Source organism: Notolabrus celidotus, chromosome 3 (assembly GCF_009762535.1).
Source record: "Notolabrus celidotus isolate fNotCel1 chromosome 3, fNotCel1.pri, whole genome shotgun sequence".
NCBI lineage: Eukaryota > Metazoa > Chordata > Actinopteri > Labriformes > Labridae > Notolabrus > Notolabrus celidotus.
In genome coordinates this window covers 10151936-10172751 of record NC_048274.1, presented here as the reverse complement: position 1 = coordinate 10172751, position 20816 = coordinate 10151936, and the positions used below count along the sequence as shown (strand labels likewise).

General features: G+C 41.0%; 1 protein-coding gene across 1 annotated transcript in view; it reads left to right on the top strand.

The window, feature by feature from the left end:
* The window catches only part of mybpc3 (myosin binding protein C3), a 48937-nt gene that overhangs the window by 22053 nt on the left and 6068 nt on the right, over positions 1–20816 (top strand). The window contains exons 16-30 of the mRNA XM_034680301.1: positions 58–163; positions 3986–4152; positions 7457–7622; positions 7708–7814; positions 8723–8752; positions 8845–8984; positions 9371–9442; positions 11509–11668; positions 11834–11938; positions 12065–12253; positions 17355–17489; positions 18553–18720; positions 18877–18965; positions 20137–20332; positions 20472–20611. Of these exons, the coding sequence (XP_034536192.1) occupies positions 58–163; positions 3986–4152; positions 7457–7622; positions 7708–7814; positions 8723–8752; positions 8845–8984; positions 9371–9442; positions 11509–11668; positions 11834–11938; positions 12065–12253; positions 17355–17489; positions 18553–18720; positions 18877–18965; positions 20137–20332; positions 20472–20611 (1970 nt within the window). The remainder of the gene's footprint in view (positions 1–57; positions 164–3985; positions 4153–7456; positions 7623–7707; positions 7815–8722; positions 8753–8844; positions 8985–9370; positions 9443–11508; positions 11669–11833; positions 11939–12064; positions 12254–17354; positions 17490–18552; positions 18721–18876; positions 18966–20136; positions 20333–20471; positions 20612–20816) is intronic.

Here is a 20816-nt window from a genome sequence, read left to right as displayed (position 1 = left end):
GTGCATTTGCAAGATGAAAAGAGAGTCAAATCTCTTGTTGCTACCTGTTTTCCACAGAGCCGCCAGTCCTGATTGTGAAGAATCTGGAGGATCAGATGGTGATGAAGGGGGAGCGTGTGGAGCTGGAGTGTGAAGTCTCAGAGGAAGGAGCCAACGTCAAATGGTTTGTTTTTCTTCTTTACATTCACAAAACTGAACTCTGTTTGGACATGCATATATATGCAGGTAACAAATCCCCAAGATAACAGATAAAGTTTTCCAAAATATGGCACCGTGTGAAACTAAGAAACCAAACTAGAAAATGTATAATCAAGTGTTGAAATACAGAAAAGTTACAGTTTAGAATAAGCTGTGTTTTGGAAGAAGGCATTATCAGGATGTGGGGGACTCAAATGCAGACCACAGGTGGGGTTCTGAAAGTTACTCCACATGGAATAACCACTCAAATCATAGCCGATCAAATGGATAGGGAAAACCAAAATAAAGAAGGCAAACACAAAAAGGGTCCTTTAATTAAACTAAGCATTACAAGGAAACCAAAGTATCTGGAAGATACAAACTCAGAGGCTACAAGGACCGCTTTAAACAACAGCTGACCTGACCAATTTCGAGATAACTATTTTCTCATAAGGACAAAAGAAAGAGAGGGCATATTGCTGGAGAGGTTTTGTGATGTTCAGGCAAACGAAATGTAGAGAACATGCAAGAGATCCACTCACTAACTCAGAGGGAGAGCTAATGAATCAGAGCACGGAAGTGGTATATATAAGGAGTAGCCAAGGGTATATATAAACTTCCCACACCTGCTCCAAATCCAGAGCAATCAGGCACACACACCTGACCCTGCACCGTGATGATCACCTCACAGAACTCAGAGGGGGGCCACACTGAGCAACCCTCGGATTTACAGACAGATATTGCACCAAATCAAATAAAAACAAACAAGGATTAAAGCTCCTCTCCTCTCTGGTTTGTTTACATGAAACAGAAAATCAGGATTTGGTAAATAGTGGGACATAATTCATAAATCTCAGCACCTTCATTCCTGTTGTTTACGCTCTGCCACTCGACATAAATTAGAGTGGAGAATTTTTACAGCACCAAGGTGACTTTCTTGCCTGACTTAACCTCGATGCCTTCATCATTTGAAATCAGAGTCCTGGTTGGAGTGGCTGTAAATCACAGAAGAAGTAAACAGTGTGGGCATCTGAAAAGTCATAAATCAAATAGAGCGAGGCGGAGGACTTTAGAGGACAAAATCAGAAAAACAGGATCAGGCTTCACTAGCATCAGTGCTGTGTTATGAAGTTGTATTACCTGGCTTTCTGACTGATCTACCGGTTGTGCAAGATACTTGATTCTGATTGTCGAAACCATAGACTGTATCAATAATGGACGTAGTATCCGTGACGTCACCCATCTGTTTCTGAGTGCTGCTTTGAAGCCAATCGTCGGCGGGGGCCATATTGGAAATGCTGAACTCAACCAAAAGAGTGTGACGTAAAGAGGCTGAGTTTGAGCCTCCGAGCTAAAAGCTATGTGTTCCCATCAGTAAAGTCAGTCATGTGTTATTTGGGCAAAAACTCATAATCTTAATATTTTCTGAACCGGATAGAGAAATTAGCTACGTAGACAGAAGCCGCTTTTTGAACCAGGCTGTAAACATGTTTATTAATGCTGCAAAGATCGTCTTCTTTTAATTGGTGTGTATGTGGTTTCCTGTGTTTCTGCAGCCAGCCTCAAGCAGATTCTCAATGAATTGCAGTTTATAACACTTCTGCATGGGCTTCATATTTTGAGACCGGAGGTTGTCGCTTGGTCAAAACCCCTTGACAACGGTTATTAACTTTCACTAACATGAGCAACGCCAGAGACAAACTGATCACACATCATGGCAGATCAATCCGCGGAAATGAGTTCCGGCGCATTTTGCTTCTGCTTGTTGACACCATAGACCGTAAGGTGAGGTAAATCTGGATCCTGTCCAGCAATATATATATATTTTGTAATACTTTATTTGTAGATTTTCAATGTATAAAGAAGTAACACAAATACAGAAAAAATACCAGAGGTGGGCAAACGGAAACAAGGACACATACACACTAACATACCTACATTAAAAAAAAAAAAAAAAAAAACAGACAAATGAAACCTGCTCTAACAGGATACATCAATATTAATTTCTAATTAAGTATAGATACATCACATGAAGTAACACATGTACAAATATAACGATCTTAGTGCAGTCCCGATAGGTAGGACAGAAATGGTTGCCACATCATGTCAAAGGCTACAGAGTTGAGAACCACACTGTGGCGGATTCTTTCCATATGTTACTGGTTGGTAATTTCTACTAGCTAGGTCTTGAAAGAAGGGACATCCTCATTTTTCCAATGAGTCAAGATATTAATTTTTGCCATGACCATACCATATTTCCAGCAATATTAACAACAAGCAGAGCAGGTGAGAGAAACTTTAGGTTAGCGATCTCCACAAAAAAACTTAAACAATGAGCGGTGGTGATGATAGCAGCAGGCAGATAAGAATCCATCGCCATTGAACGCTAACTGTCGAGGAATCACTGGGACTATTTTTAAAAACTGTATACATAAATCATTTTAGATCAATAAAATAATATTTTAATCAAGTTTTTTTTTCCAACGTGTTTGTAGCTTAATTTAGTAGCCGGGTAATAAGCAGGATAATGTATGGTTCTCTCAGTTAATGTACATTTTAAAGAGATTTGTTGCCCCAGCTGTGTGATTTGTGACTGTATTGAAAAGATGAAAAGCAAACAATTATTTTTTTTGCGTTACCCTTTCTCCTTGAGCCTCTTAACAGTCGTTAGAAAGGCTTAACCTCCAGAAACAATCCAGTGAAGTTCATGAACTTAACGGTTATGTCAGGTCTTGAGAGTGTGTCGGTGTAAATTTGGCAGTGAGACATATGACCGCAGCTCATAAAGTTGCCTCACGTCATACTTCCTTTATAGCGACAGCTTGAATATGTCATTACTTGTTGCATAAAGGAAAATTGGTTGTTTAAGATATTTATTTAACAATGTGGTTTATTGACTGTCTCAAATATCACACACAGGCCTAAAAACATGGACAAGCCTTTTCTTAATTCAAGGCTAATTTAATGTCTCTCTTACACACTGTTCATTACTCACACACCCAGCAGATGGCATTTGAGTTTGTCATGTGCACACAGACACACACAGCACTGTCTCTGTGACACACTGAAGTTGTAAATTATCACCTCACTGAAAAGGTCACATCAGCATTTCACTACATCCCGTGTGACCTTTTATCTAAAGGGGAAAGTTGCTGTGACTGCTCATGTGCAAAATTGTATTCTGGTAACAGAGGGCACAAGATCAACATGTTGGATTAAAAGTCGAATGATTAACGAGGAAACAGAGATACGTTTAAAACACCATTTTTCTAAGATGTTTATGAGGCAGGCCGAGCTCAGAGGTTGACATCTGAGAATGTAAACAAACTAACTTAGATGTCATCGAAAGACATTCATGGTCATAAAGTTTGATCTGATGAATCCCCATCAATCAATCTTTATTTATATAGCACCAAATCACAACTATGTTCTATTATTAACAAAGACCCAACATCAAGACAGGATAAGATCCAGTCCCATCTTACAGACAGGACTCAGTCTGATCTCATCTTAGTCCACTATGAGCAGAGCACTTTGCAGCATTTAGCAAGTTACAGTGGCAAGGACAAACTTCCTTTAACAGGCAGAAACCTCCAGCAGGACCAGACTCATGTTAGACACACATCTGCTGAGACCGTGTTGTAGAGAGGGATAGAGGGAGATGAAGAGGGAGAGATGATAGAGGTGAGACGGATAGTAGTAGTCGTAGCAGTTGGAGTCTCACAAAGAAAAGTTCCTCACAGGAGCTTTAAAATCTGTCCTTCAGCGGATACTTTAAACTTTGATATCTATGTGATTTTCTATGCAGGGAGAAAGACGGTGTGGAACTAACAAGGGATGAGTCATTCAAGTATCGCTTTAAAAAGGATGGCTGCAAACATGTCCTGATCATCAACGAGGCCACGAAGGAGGACTGCGGTCACTACAAGGTCAAAACAAATGGCGGCGAGTCGATGGCTGAACTCCTGGTGCAGGGTGAGTGTCAGTCAGGCGTGTGCTGAGTACAGTACGAAACATTTTTGTCACTGATATACGCTCCAAGTGCACATTCTCATGCCCGACCGGTAGTCGTGTGGCCTTGCCTCTCCTGGCATGCTGTCTATCTTTGGGATCTCTTGCCCACATCATTCTGCCAAGGTTACTGCAGCGACGTAAGTCCGCATGCCGGCTAAAGTTAGAAGACATGGACCATATTTCACCTGAAGGGCATGAGTCTGCACAAGTGACCTGTCTCCTCTCTCTGGTCTTGTTTCACTTGTCTTTGTTTCCTTTGTTGTTGTTTTGTTGTTATGATTTGTTTGTCTGAGTTTTGGACCTGACAGTTGCTATATTATCACTTGTAAACAAAACAAAACAGGGCAGGGATTTAGAGAAGCATTTTATAATATAGCCAACAATTTACAGTTGTTTTATTATAAGAAATGGATTTATCAGCTCTTACTGATGCTTTGATTAGGGGACAGTGGAGCTAGGGCTGGGTTATTAATCCAAAATGAATTGAAACCAAAATCCAGATCCTCTGACCTACCCAGTTTTGCCCAAAATGGTTATTTAGATTTTTTCTTTACAATATTTTTAACTTTTTCTTTCCAATATTAAAAGTATGGAGGTTATTTTAAGGAAATCGAGAGAATATCTCGATATCTGATATGACTGGGTGTTAAACCACGTGCCATTGTAGGCTATAGTCCAGCCCGGGCAGCCCAGGTTTAAATCCAACCTGTGTCCCTTTTAGGTCCAATTTACACAGGATGCACAGCGCCACGTTCTTTCATCGACCTTGCACTGTGCAGCCGGTACGCTCCTGTTCTAGTCAATGCTCATGTTTACACAGGGAGCACCTCGGTGCATCTCAGCTCTGTCTTGGGAGCTACCCCTAAAGGTACTCACTGCCTCAAGCTGAACAGAGAGTATCAACCCGGACAGGAAGTCAGGCACGAGGATCGCATGCAACATCCGTTCAATTTAAAAATAAAACACCATATACGAACTCCTGACCGTTAAAAGATCGTATAGATCAGAAATACTTATCGATTATGGATGGAATTGTTAACAGCTACAAAACAGCCACATATAATAATAAAGTTTATTTATAAAGCACTTATCAAAAAGACGTTATAAAGTGCTTTACATCATAAAAATAATCACAATAATAAAACATTTTTTTTAAAACAAGCAGGATTTATAGAGCTAGCAAGACAATTTAAGAGGAACAGCTGAGTAAAAGAGTAAAAAAGAAAACTACTAAAAGCAATTAAAACATTAAAAATCAGTAAAACAAATAAAAACAATGAGTGAATAAAAGAAAACCATTAATAACAGTAGATTAAAAATAAATGTAGAATTATGGATAAAACAATATTACAAGACAGCCTTTCGATAAAAACACGTTTTCAGCTGTGTTGTATCAGTGATCCATGTCGACCACAACAGGACTTTAAGATGATAACTTTGTCGGAAGGTAACAGGACAACAAAGTAGAGCACAGTTATTAATATTAAAGCCATCTAAACCAGCAAAAATGAAACTTTAAAGTCACGCAGCACTCAGCGATGATAGAAACACAAAAGTTACAGAATACTGTATTATCCAAATTAGCAGAAATTCAACCTAGCTGCTCCTGGCTGCTCTGAACTGGCGCTACGGTTCAAGCACGCTTCCTCTGCGAGCGATTGGCTGGAGCAGCACTGATGGAACGTGGTGCACACGCTCCCTGTATAAATTCAGTGTAACACTTTTCACTCCCTACTCTCTCTGCCAGCGTCAGTGTGATTAGCTGCAGTTTGAGACTACGGTAGTGTAACCTCCTCCCACAGCTCCACAGTTATCACATCTTTCATATACTCTTCTTTCTGTCCAGTGTAACTCAGTAAACAGGTAACAGGTCTAGATACTTTCATTGCATGTATTACAGGGAAATGGTACCAACATATTCACATGTTTTCAACTCGCTGTAAGTTCCTCTGCTGCTTCATCACTCTGTCTGGTGTCTCCTTTGTCCACGCTGTCACTTCTGTGTAATGTTTATGCAGCCTAGAAAAAAGTAGCATATTGGAGTTTACGCTCTATCCACTGTCCCATCCTGCCTCAATAAATGCTTATACACTTTAGTGGCATTTACAACTACACTTACAGTTACAACCCACTTACAGAGCAACTTCAGCTTTCTATAGCTTCAACTTCTTCTGATAACACTTCCACCAAAGGGTTATGATGTGGTTATAAGCTGCTGTTTTCTTCAACAGACTGAAGGCAGATCGAACGTGGGGCCCCTCAGAGTTTTGATGTCACATTTTATCATTGATGGCATTTTAGTTAATTAAACAATCAGCTGGTTTTTCAGGTGAAAGTTCAAGTTGATGCTTTGAAATCTCATAATTTCATTCCACAGGTGATCTAGAAATGATGGATGGGGGCGAATCAAACTCTTTGGCACACGAACGTAGGAGAAACATAAATAAACCCCCACTAGTTTGACCCTCTATTGTTTACCTCCTCTTACCATTTCATCTTAGCATCATCAGCTCACACAGCAGAAGTATCATCATGAACCAAACTTCATCAACGTGTGTTCATAAGTTCACCTTTTTGTCCTGTGTTTCCTCGTGTGAGCAGTATTTTAGTCTCGTCATTTTGGCATATATTCATGTTATTATGTGATATATGTGTGTGTGTTTGTGTGTCCCTGAGTTGTTTGTGTGCAGACTGAAGCCTCATCTTTGCTCCTGCTCTCTGTCCACTTTACTTTATCTGGCCGTTAATCAAACTCTCAACTCGCCAAGAAAACCGGCTGTCGCGTGCAGCAGTGATCAACACCTCGCTCCACAGCACATCCACAAACATTATAACACCGCTCGCCCACCCAGTGAGCCCACTTAAATAAAACTCCTGTAACATTTTCAGGAGAGAGTGGTGTGAGTTATCTCTCCTGGATTACACTTTCTCTCGGGATAACTTAATAACTCCTCTGTACATTATTTCTGTGTGATATACAGTAATAGCCTGGAGCTCCAGCATCTGGTCTTCATATCCACCCACTTTATTTTCTACTATAAAATCAAATTAACAATTCCTCATGTGCTCGTTGCTAAGAAACAACACACAAAAGCTTCACAAAGATAATAAACACCTCATGCTCTGTCATATAATTACCGCATTATCCCCACATACAAAAGCTGCTCCTCTTTTTTCTTATCATATTATCCTCACAACATCACATCACGCCCCCCCTCCGCTGATATCTGAGGGTTCTCTGAGTCTGTGTTTCCTGACTGTGCAGAGAAAGACCTGGAGGTGTACCAGAGCATCGCAGACCTCACTGTGAAAGCGAAGGATCAGGCGGTCTTTAAGTGCGAGGTGTCTGATGAGAACGTGAGGGGAACATGGTACAAGAATGGCGTAGAAGTCCAGCCCGACGCCAGAATAAATATCAGTCATATTGGCAGGTGAGGACGTTTTCACACATGCACCGCATAGGAACAAATCCCGTTATAGCATGAAGTTAACTTTTGAACATGTTCTCTGTTGAAGGATCCACAAACTGACCATCGATGAGGTCAAACCAGAGGATGAGGGAGACTACACGTTCGTGCCAGACGGACACGCCTTCAACCTGTCTGCTAAACTCAATTTCTTGGGTAACATTTCAATCAATCTTTATTTATACAGCCCCAAATCACAACCAATGTTATCTGAAGACTCTTTCCAAACAGAGCAGGACTAGACCGTACTCTATGTTCTATAATAGGGATAGAGAGAGATGAAGAGAGAGAGATGATAGTGGTGAGACAGATAGTAGTAGTTGTAGCAGCTGGAGTCTGGCACATCCACAGCAGCAGGCCGTCTATGACTCAGAGGAACCTACGAGACAAGGGAACTCAGGGACTCCAGAAAGGTCTATGGTTAGTAACTTTAATGGGACAGGAAGAGTTAAAGTAAGAAACAGGCAGACAGAGGAGAGAGAGGATCCCAGCCTGCCAGTTCCCCTGGCAGTCTAAGCCTATAGCAGCATAACTAAGAGCTGGTCCAAGCCTGAGCCAGCTCTAACTATAAGCTTTATCAAAAAGGAAAGTTTGAAGCCCACTCATAAAAGTAGAGAGGGTGTCTGCCACCCTGACCCTGACTGGTAGATGATTCCAAAAGAGAAGTGCCTGATAACTGAAGGCTCCACCTCCCATACTACTTTTAGAGACTTTAGGCACGTCAAGCAGGCCTGCATGTTGGGGGCGTAGTGTTTTAGAGGGGTAATATGGCACTATGAGCTCTTTAGGATAAGAAGGTGTCTGACCTTTAAGAGCTTTGTAGGTCAGAAGAAGGATTTTATGGGGAGCCAGTGTAGAGAAGCTAACACGAGAGGGATGTGCTCTCTCTGCATAGTTCTAGTCAGTACTCGAGCTGAAGCGTTTTGGACCAGCTGAATAGTCTTTAAAGACTAATTAGGGCAGCCTGATAAAAGGGAATTACAGTAATCCAACCTGGAGGTAACATTTGATACTTTTAGACTCACAAGCTGAAACTGTGCCTCTCTTTTTGTTTGTTCTCTTAGAGGTGAAGATCGATTACGTCCCGCGCCAAGGTACAAACAACCACACTGTCTTGTGACATGCAGAGTGAACCATTTAAAATGCAAAGGTCAGCTCGGTTTGACAGTTTCTCTTATCGCCTAAGATCCCCCTAAGATCCACCTGGACTGTATGGGTCGCACTACTGAGTCAACCATTGTGGTGGTGGCTGGAAACAAACTGCGCCTGGACGTCCCAATCACTGGAGATCCGGCTCCCACGGTGGTGTGGACCAAAGGAGAGAAGGTAAAGCTGATAAACAGACCTCTGTTTTTAACCAGGCCTCACACACATCGTCCTCTGACATCTGACAACCATCCAGAGCATCGATGGTAAGGTCTGAAATCTAAGGCTCGTCATGATTAAAAACATGGTCACAAGTCATACTAATGCTTAGCTCATTTAATCAACATAAAGAACAGTTTTGATACCATTCATCTTTTGGACAATACACTCATATCAGCTTGAAGTGGCGAAGGTTTAACTGGTATACTAAGAAGTTCTAAGAACAATGCTGCTTACTGCTTAATTGAAACTTACCAGTGTGCTAATGTTGCAGTCGAGGTGAAAGAGGGGTCACATGACCTCTCTGCTCTCTTCGGCTTTTACCGCTTTGCTCTGCTCAAATGTAGGCTAGTTCTGTAAAACCTGCCGGAGAAGAGAAAGAAGGGAAGACTTCCTCTTGGACCCTGAACGATGGGGACGTAAGTGTGCACGTTCCATTCAGATACTAGTAAGCACCAGCATCATGCTCTCTAACTCCACGTTCAACTTTTAACGACAGGTTCACCCCCCTCTCTGCTCATCTCTGCATGTTTGCTATCACTTCATAAAGCTCTGGGAACAAGGCAGAACCTGCATGTGGTGTTACTGAATGTTGGTCTGTGTCAATAAGGTAAGAGCATGTTCTGAATCCTCCCAAAGTCAGAAACAGGTCAGACAAAACGTGGCAGTAAGTATGCTTTCTCAAGGGAACTTTTAAAGCATTAAGTGTTTGGATATCTAATATTTAGGGCTTCAAATGATGCATTTTTAAATCACTGTTAATCGCAAAGAATCACGTTTTAAATAGCATGTTTAAGATTTCATCATTTTGCATTTTAAAACAGTTTTACAGGCCATATGAGTGATGTAAGTGCTGTTAAGTTAAGTCTTCAATGTAGTTTTATGTAGTTGTATTCATGCACTCCAGAATAATGCTCTGCTGGCTTTAGTGATGCAGTTGCACGCTGACATCAGTCTCATTAGCTACACCTGGATGCTTAGCTTGTTGGAGGAAGCTCAAACTCAAAGTGCTTCAGTGATATTTTTATTCTGTTTAACACAAAGTAATATTACTTTTGGCTTTTCAACTGAAGAAGCACTGTTGTGTCGTTATTTTCTATGACGGTAGCAGCAAGAAGCAGGAAGATGCTGCGGCAGCTAGACTACGGGGTGCAGAAAGGGACAAAATAACACGCAATTAGACTTAATGACATTGCGGTTCATTCTTTAATGCTCACAGCCCTAATCATTTTGTTAACTGAATGAAGAGGAGTGAAATAATCAACATGCCGATGTAGTTTGAGGACAGGTAAGTGTCATCTTGAGTTCAGATTATTTTTCTACAATAAATATTTTGCGTTTCTCTTGCTGAAGGTTTCTCATGTTGACATTTCAGTCACCAATATTTGTTTATGCAGTTATGAAACTTTTTCTTTCATGTGCAAAATCTAGAAAGATTACAAAAATCAGTAAATGAGCACAACAGCCATTTTAGCAACTCTTAGAACTTAATTTCAGACGCTGTCAAGGATTGGTCCAACATTTGCATGATGACGTTTGAAGTTGTGTGTTTAAATGTTGTTGGTTTAAAAAACTAAGCTTGCAAAGTGTTTTCCTCTCAACTGTCAAGAATCCGAAAAATTGCATTGGATGCAATTTTTGTAATCCAAGGTATCCTGGTACAAAGAGTTCATGGTTGTTCATTTTTATAATTTTAGTATAACAAAGCATGTTTTCATGTGACAGCTGTTTGATTTTCCAATCCAATCCATTTTATTTATATAGCATGTTTAAAAAAAAATCAACAATAAAGTTTAGTGCTGCAGTGATGTAGAATAAATAAAAACACAAAAAATATAAAACAGTGTCAAAAAAATTAAATAGATAAATGAAATAGAATAATAGTAACACACAATAAACCGTTTTAAAAAGTATAACAATTATAAAAACACTGTAATAAAATAAAATAATCATATAATAAAACACATAAGACACTTAAAAAAATACTCTCAATTAAATAAAATAAATTAAAAGAAAATAATAATTATCAAACAAATAAATTCTAAGACATTTAAAAAAATGTATTTAAAACAAATTTAAACAAAAAAAATAAAATAAAGGAATGATTATCAAACAAATAAAAACACAAGACACTTTAAAAATTAATTAAAAACACTGTAAAAAAAATGAAATAAAGGCAAATAACAGAGCACACAGAGACGGGGGCCAAGGAGTAACAATATGATTTAAGACAGGATTCAAAATTTAGTAAGGTTGGGAAAAATGTAACATTTGCTTCCAGATAAGTTTAAGTTGGTAAATAAAAAATGAGGCTGTGGTTTATCTCATCACACCTGAAGTTAGTCTTCTTGGTTAAAGTATGGCATGTTGATCAATAATGAGAACCTCTTGATCAGACCAGTTTGTTACTGAGTTATGAGTGACTATGAACTTACCACCTCACTCAGATAAAAACATCACCTTCATTCTGGTTCTGGTTGTGTAGGTGGTCACTGAGGGAGATGGCAGGCTCCATGTAGAGACCACTAAAGGACACTGCATCTTCACCATCGAGGGGGCCGAGAGGCAGGATGAGGGGATCTACTCTGTCGTGGTTCGAAACCCTGCTGGAGAGGACACCGCTGATATTAACGTGAAAGTAGTTGGTGAGACAAAGAAGAGAGACTTTTATCTGTGACTTAAATATAAATTACAACTATCGTACTTATACAAAGCTGCAATTAAAAGAAGTTTAACTGCTTCATTGAAAGACTATTTTTCCGTCTTGTCGGTGATATTTCAGTTAAAACTGTTGGAACATTTCCCCCCAGATGTTCCTGATCCTCCACAGGATGTGAAAATCCTCAGTGTGGGAGAAGACTCCTGCACTGTGCAGTGGGCTCCTCCTTCGTTTGACGGTGGCCAACCAATTATCGGTACAGAAACCAGACTGAATATTAAAAGCTAAAACTGTTTGAAAACCTCATAGTCATCCTTTTGCATCGTCCTAACCAGCCAAACATCTTCCTTCCTTCCTTCCTTCCTTCCGTTCTGACTCTCAGGTTATGTGATGGAGAGGAAGAAGGTAAAGAGCTACAGGTGGATGAGGCTGAACTTTGACCCTTTTCCTGACACAACCTACGAAGCCAAGCGAATGATCGAAGGAGTGACGTACGAGATGCGAGTCTATGCCGTTAACAGCATCGGCATGTCTCGCCACAGTCCGGCCTCGCAGCCTTTCGTGCCGGTCGGTGAGTCTGAAACAAGCTCCCATCACACTCACTGCATTTTACTCCTCTGCATATTTAAAGACAGAAGCTGTTTCTACAAAGAGATCATGCATTCATCTTCAGACATCAGAAATATTGACTCAGTTTTGTACACAGTGTCCTGATGTTGTTGGATGATTGATGCTTGACAAGTCTGAAGCAGACACAACTGTTATTTCGTTGACTCCGGGGTCGTGCCATGCCCGGTCTGCTCAGTCTAAAGTTACACTCAGGTCATGTCACCTGGTTGAGTTGTAGTCTGAGCAGATCCAGGGTCATGCTTATTGAAATGCATGAAGTCTTTGGAACAAAGGTGCAGGTCTAGTGGTCATGTCTTTGTCGTGTCGGTCATGAGGCGAAGATTACAAGCTGCCGAAATGTTCCCTTTAAAAGATGGCTGGGCCTAGCTTTAGCGAAGGGATCAGGAGCTGGCTGGAAGTAGAGACGTCACTCCACCATGGCATCGAAAGAATCCAACAGAGGTGGTTCAGGCATCTGATCAGGACGCCTCCCTGATGCCCCCTTTTAGAGGACAACCCAGTATAGACCCAGAGCTTGTTGGGAAGTCGATTAATCCCATCTGGACTGAGAATGACTCAGATTCCATCAGGAGGAGTTGGAAAATGTTGCCAGGGAGAGGGATGTTTGGAGCATTTTGCTGAGCCTGCTGTGAGTGCAACCTGACCCGGGATAAGTGGAGGAAAATGGATGAAATGTTTTATAAGTGAAGTCATTTTGGGGAGCATGTGAACATTTTTTAACATAGTTTGTAGAACAAAAACATGGGTGTTCACACTCGCTCCGTCTATCAATCATACCTGACCAAATCAGATCCACAGTCTGAGTGATGAAGTTTTCTACTTCTTTTTGAGCAGTGAACATTCAATTAATAAAACCTTGACATTTGAAACTTTGCCGCTTCAAATAAGTTGTGAATTTAACTTCATGTGAAACCAGATTTTCTAGAAAGAATAGAGCGAGAGGATCAGATTGATCAGTCACAAACTGCGGATGTACTGCCTCTCCTCCCTGACAGTAGATCCTACAGCTCAGGGTCTAAAGTTTGTATTGTCTCTTAGTCCACCTCTGATTTTTTAAATCCCGTCTCAATCTCCACTTGTTGATTTAAGAGGGAACATCATTGTATCCAGATGGCCGGTGGCTTGTAAGGCAGCTGATTAGGAAACAATCTGTGGCATCCCTCTCTATAAATAATGGCCTCGGAGCTCTTGGCTCTGCTGGGACCAGCTGCTGAACACAGGAGGGTTCATGCTACTGTGGAGGCAGCTCCTGGGGGAGCATTGTTGACACTCCAGCAAACACGAGTAGTAAAGAGAACACGAGACCGTCAGAGAATGAGAGGATAGAGCCAGGCGTTCGGAAGAGGAGAGGCACAGAAAGACGAGCTTCAATCAGCAGCCGGACTGAGAATCACTGAGAGGCGATGACAAAGCCAAAACTCCCAAAGACAGCGGAGAAGAAACCAGCGGAGGAAACGCCAGCTGATGCTCCAGTGGAGGTGGAAACCAGCAAGACTGAGGCAGAGACACCAGCACCACCTCCTCCTCCTGAGGCAGAGACCTGCAGTGAACCAGCACCAGAGGTCCCGGCAGAGCCTCCTGCTGTAGCTGATGATGGAGCTCCAGCTGAGAGTGAAGCACCACCTGCAGATGATGGTGTCCCCACAACAGAAAGTGATCCCCCTGCAGAGGAGACCCCTGCTGAGCCTGTTCCTGCTGCTGAACCAGAACCAGAACCTGAACCTGAACCTCCTGCTAGTAGGCATCATTGATTGAGCGATGAAATTAAGATATAGTTGAATGTTGTTTATATCTGCATGACTTAAACCTGGAGATGTGTTGCTTATTTCTGTATTAATCTTTTATCTTCTTCTTGCTGCTGTTGCAAACAAATGAATCAGCGTTCTACTTGATTTATAAACACATTTTAATTGGTTTGTCACTCTGCACATTTGTCCATATTACGCTTTTCAAACAATCCGTGCTGCGTTGACTTTCTCCACACGAGGACACCCTTGACCTCTGACTCGTGTTTCCATCATTTCCCTGTGCTGTAAACTTAGCCTGAGTCCTGTGACAGGGAGCCCAGTGGCCTCAGTGACAACAGAGCCACAACTAGGAATTCAACACCTCCCAGTATGTCCTCATAATGTCAGCAAGTTGTTGCAATAACATGAAAAATTTATGGTTGACTGAATATTTCCTCGGAGCAGTGACGGGATGTTCTTTTCGGATGCCTCTTTGAGAACTCTTCACTTGTTCACAGTGCCGTGAACAACCAGCAGTTACATAGTGCACAGGGGGAAACATAGGTGAACCAGAGAGACCAAACTTTGATCAGATGATTATCTATCACAGAGTCAGCTCATCTTGAATCACTGTTTATGAGGTGAAATATTTGAAGTAATGCATGTTTAAAGCCGAGCTGCTCAAATATGAAAACTCCAAATGTGACATTTTTTCCGCCGCAGAGCTCAAAGCTTCTGTGAGGAGTTTTTAAGCTGGTTATAAAATAGACTGACATCAACACTGATGTCTTTAATGAGCTTTAAAAAGGCAAACAAAACCATCAGCAGACAGATTGATTATTTTTATATACTTATTCTCCCTGCCTCTCTCCTGCCGCAGGGTAGGTGTCAGATGAAGGGATAAACAGCTCGCTGCAGAAACAGACTTTTTTTAAGGGTTTTTGTTTTCTGGCATTCGCCTTTATTAGATCAGACAGCTGAAGAGAGACAGGCAGTGTGAAATGGAAAGCAGGGCGATGACATGCAGCGAAGGGTTGTGACCAGCAACTGCTGCGACAAGGACTGTAGCCGTAGTACAAGAGATGAGCGCTTAAACGGCGAGACCAACAGACAAGGGCTTTTTATTTACTTGATTTTCTGCTGCAATGATTCTCAATGATTGAGTATTAAAAAAAGTCATTATGAAATGTTATATTTTGGGGCTTTTACACCTTTATTTAGAGAAGAGAGGACAGTGGATAGAGCGGGAAATTGGGTGAGAGAGTAAGGGAATGTCATGCGGGAAAGGGGCCACAGGCAGGAATCGAACCCAGGCCGCCCACTGTATGGGCGTGCAATTTAACCATAAGGCTAAGCCGACGCCCAAAATATTCATTTTTAAAAATCTCTACTTGAGCACAAATTTATCCTAATGGTTCATTTGAGCTCCCATGTAGCAGGCAGCCTGGCTTTGATTCCAGCCTGTGGCCCCCTTCCTGCATTTCATTCCCCCACTCTCTCCCAGTTTCTTACCCCATCCAGTGTCCTCTCTTTTATAAATACAGGTGTAAAAGCCCCAAAAATATAAAAAAATAAATAAATAATACATTTTTCAAAAAATCCCTTTTTAGTCATTTACAGCAGTGGTTCCAAAAGTGGGAGTCGGGATCTCCAGAGGGGTCGCAAAACACTTATTGGGGGGGTGGGTCAGGAAATGCCCTCAGAAACCCAAAAACTATTCAAAATTGCATTTTTTTTATCTACAATCATAAAAATATAAACAAAAACAGTGGTTGAATTTTAATAATTCCATGCAAATAAATGTCTTATATGTTTTCCACTTGTCTTCATTGCAACAAGACCCCTGAGGTAACAGCAATATGTGCACATACGTATCTAATTAGCATATTAGCCTATTCCAATGGGAGGGATTAACATTTACCCAACTCGACGGACAGAGGGGGAACCCTGATTTAGGGGCTGGGTCCACGAACAGCGTTTTTTTTGCGTTGGGAGCGCCCACAACCGCAATTTTAGATCGCTTCCAACCAGTGTTTACTGTTCTAGGTTCTAAAAGTTGTCCCACAGCACTTCCGTTTCCCCAAGTAGTGACTGTTGGGTCTGTTTAAAATGCTCTGTATGCTTTTATTCAATGGCATTTTTACAAGAAAAACTATTGATAGAAATCGTGTCATAGCATTAGCAGAAGCGCTAAACTTGGAAATTGTACCTCGAAAAAACGAGTGTGATAACTTTTCTCCTCCGTACGGACATCCGCCATTGTTGTTGACAATGTTGATATCAGAAGTCCCGCCCACTTCTTGATTCTGATTGGTCAGTGATCAAGAAGTGACATTGATGAGCACTGTGGTGTTCCAAAAGTTGAACTGTTTTCAACTGAGAGCGCTGAGACAACAATCAGTAGAAGCTAAGTACGTTTTTGCGCTGAGGATGCTAAACGCTGAATCACATCTGATTTGAATAGAAAACACTGCCAACGCAAAAGAAGCATTAGTGGACACAACACAGCTTCAAAAGCTTCTCACAAGAACCAGTTCATCGTCTATTTCACTAAAGTCTTCAGACTCTTCAGGGTGAAACATTCGTGATATGTACAAAATGTGTCATCCAGAATGAGGTCTTGTGATTTAAACTTCCAAGAACACTCAGCTCCACATGGGGATTTAGTCATCTCTGACTGTCACTGTTTTAAATTAGACTCAAGAAACTTTAAGATGAGGGCAGAGCCTCCGAATCCTGAAGCACATTAACTGTTAATATCTCCATCACTGGTTTCACATTAGAAATGAGTGCTTTCAGTCTCTGCAGATGGAATGTGTTGTGACACCGGTTGTTTGCTTTTGGCACTTTTGTGGTGAAAACAATGTGTGGGAAGCAGCTGATGAACCAATGTCTATCAATGTGAGATTGAATCATGCCATTTCATCCCTGAGAGACACAAAGTGCACCGGGCACTTAGACGTCAGCTCAGCGGTGAACTGCAGGTCAGTCAGACAGCTTGTCTTTCCAGGGATGACATCAGCAGACTCGCAGACTAATGGACTGATGACGCCAGCACTTTTTTTTTTTCAAGTGTTGTCTTTGTTGTTGTTCAATTAAGGGCTAAGTATTGAAGTAAATGTAATGTTTGGTTAGTGTTTGAGTTATGCATATAACTTTACAGAGCATTTAACAGGAGAGAAAACATATCTGCAATGCATCGCTCCTCAAGGGTCCAGTAATTTCTGTTTAACTTCGTCATCCATTATGGTCATTTCTCAGTAATGCTGTAACCGACTAACTCACTCAGTTACCCACTCTCTCTCTCACCCTCAGCTCCTACGAGTGAACCCATCGGACTGTGCGTGGAGGACATCAGCGACACTTCCATCTCTCTGAAGTGGCGTCGGCCTGAGAGGATCGGCTCGTCTGATCTCGAGGGCTACGGGGTCGAGTACTGCAAGGAAGGCAGTAAGTGCTGGAGCCAGAGACCTGCATGCTTTGATAAGGACTTTTTTTTATAGCATCAAAGGTCATTAACACAAGTCATGGTTAGTCATCCATTTTAATATGGGCCCTAATGGGGAGCCTCAAGTGGATTTGAAAGAAACTGCAGTTTTTAAAACCTCAGCATTTGCTCTATTTTTCAAACCTGGAGGTTACCACTCGGTCATATTTCCCTCTTTCGTCTTCACTTCTATCTGCTTCTTAGCTTCTGCTTCACCTGCTACACCACAAGTTTTATGATTCTAAGTTATAGACGTGAAGATCTGAGTGAACTGTGTGGACAAAAAAAGCATGAGAATTTTCTGGCTTCAACATATTTCAACGCTTATTTATTTATTTATTTATTTATTTACATTTTTATCTTTTTATTTATTTGTCTATCCATTTATTTATTTATTTATTTATTAATATATCCTTTATTTATTTAATCATTTATTTATTGATTGATCCATGTATTTTTTTAAATTTGTTTTATCAAATTTTATTAATTTATTTATTTAATAATGTATTTATTATTTATAATTTTATTTATACATTTATTTATGTATTCATTTTTTAATTTATCAATTTATTTATCCATTTATTAATTTACTTATTTATTTATTTATTTATTAATCCATTTATTAATGTATCCATTTATTTATTGATCTATCCCTTTATCAATTTATCAATTTGTTTATCTAATCATTTATTTATCAATTTATTTGTTTATTTATTGATTTATTGATTTATTGATTTATTGATTTATTGATTTATTTATAAATCTAAGAGTGCCTCTACGCTTTTTTTTAAAAACACATTAAGCATCAAAGTGAAGGAATAATCTTCAAATGTTTGAATTTATAGTTAAATCTCAGTTTCAGATTGTTGTGTCCCTCAGCTGTCTCACTAAATAACAACAACAATCATCTGATGGTAAATCAAAAACAACATATGAACCTGTATCTGTAGTTCTGACTTCAGTGTCTTTGCAGCGTTTGCAGTCCAGTTTTGTCATCTTGTTTTGTCGCGTGTTTCCTGGTCACAGCGGACGAATGGATCCCAGCCATGGAGGGTCTGACCGACCGGACAGCTTTGGTCGTCAGAGGCCTCACCACGGGAGACAAGCTGCAGTTCCGTGTGCGAGCCTACAACATGGCCGGTCCCAGCAGTCCTGCCACCCTGGCTCAACCCGTCACCATCAGAGAGATAATGCGTCAGTGTTTATTCATTTAATGCTTTTGACGTCTCTCTGCTGCTCGTAATGAGACATGACAGCCCATAAATCTCTTGCAGATTAATATTTAAAGTCGCCCTTAAGTTTTGAGCTCTTTCTCTGTATCACTCTCTGGAATGTCTCTCTCCTTCACAGAACGTCCTAAAATTTGGCTCCCAAGAACCCTACGCCAGACACTCATCAAGAAAGTTGGAGACACTGTGAACCTTGTTATTCCCTTCCAGGTGCAGCAATCATGAAGCTAAATCAAGCAGAAATCTACTTCAAGTGATATTAAAATGACAGGATGCAATATTAATGATTGAATACAACATAAACACCAGTATAAAAGAGGCACAAGTTTTTATTGACTTATAGACCATTTAAATTAGCCACTAATGCACAATTTTCAATCAATCTTTATTTATGCAGCGCAAAATTACAACAAATGTTACAAACAGCAGGTTTAGATCGTACTCTATGTTCTATTATTAACAAAGACCCAACACCAAGACAGGATAAGATCCAGTCCCATCTTACAGACAGGGCTCAGTCTGATCTCATCTTAATCCACCATGAGCAGAGCACTTTGCAGCATTTAGCAAGTTACAGTGGCAAGGACAAACTTCCTTTAACAGGCAGAAACCTTTAGCAGGACCAGACTCATGTTAGACACACATCTGATGAAATTGTGTTGGAGAGGGATAGAGGAAGATAGAGAGAGAGATGATAGTGGTGTGATGGATAGTAGTATTTGTAGCAGCTGGAGTCTGGCACGTCCACAGTAGCAGGCCGTTTAGAGGAACCTACGAGACAAGGGAGCTCGGGGACTCCAGAAAGGTCTATGGTTAGTAACTTTAATGAGACAGGAAGAGTTAAAGTAAGAGACAGGCAGACAGAGGAGAGAGACAGGATCCCAGCAGTCGAAGCCTATAGCCGCATAACTAAGAGCTGGTCCAAGCCTGATCCAGCTCTAACTATAAGCATTTATCAAAAAGGAACATTTGAAGCCTACTCTTAAAAGTAGAGAGGTTGTCTGCCTCCTGGACCCTGACTGGTAGATGATTCCAAAGGAAAGGGGCCTGATAACTGAAGGCTCGACCTCCCATATTATTTTAGAGACTTAAGGTATGATGAGCAGGCCTATAGGTTTTAGCCTTTATTTGATCGGACAACTTGAGTGAGGGACAGGTAATGTGAGGGGCTGACTTGCACCACACCTGCCGGGATTTGGAATCAATCCTCTGACCAGTGTGATAAGAACCAGAGCCTGCACAACCAACTGAGCTAAATTGCATCCCGCCATTTTTTCCCTTCTCTTACAAGTTAATGCTTTTGTTATCTTATGAGAGTGTGTTAAGAAAAAGATAAGATAGCTATGAAGAATGATTTTCTTTGTCTTTATTTGTCATGCAGGGTAAACCCAGACCAAAGGTCTCATGGAGCAAAGACGGGGAGCCTCTCAGCCCAACGTTTGCCAGCGTGAGGAACAGCGAGGTGGATACAATCCTCTTCATCCGTAAGACAGAAAGGATACACTCGGGGAAGTATGACCTCCAGGTGGAGATTGAGAACGTGGAAGACACAGCGAGTATCACGCTGCAGATTGTTGGTAAGCAGGACTGAACACGTGCAGAGCTGCTGTGGGTATTAACAGGAAAGAATACAATCTCTGCAAACAGCAATCATCGCAGTCACTCTTACCTTTAAGTGGCACTGCCTGCAGAGCTAATTATATTTTTCCTCTCTAGATCTCCCCGGGCCCCCTGAGGGTCTGAAGATCGCGGATGTGTGGGGTTTCAATGTTGCACTCGAGTGGAAGCCGCCTAAGGACAATGGAAACTGTGACATATCTGGATACAGCATTCAGAAAGCTGATAAGAAGACTATGGTGAGACTGTGCACCCTCATGTCCTGCAAACAATGCCTTTGTTGCATCCAGATGAAGCTGTGAACAGGCCTGGGATGGAGAGTGATGATTATCCAGATCACACCAGATTAAAGAAAACACCTTTTCACTAAGTTTCATTAAAAAAATATTAATACATTTGGAATAAAAGACAAAAGAAGTCAAAGAAACAAACTCTCTCTGAGAC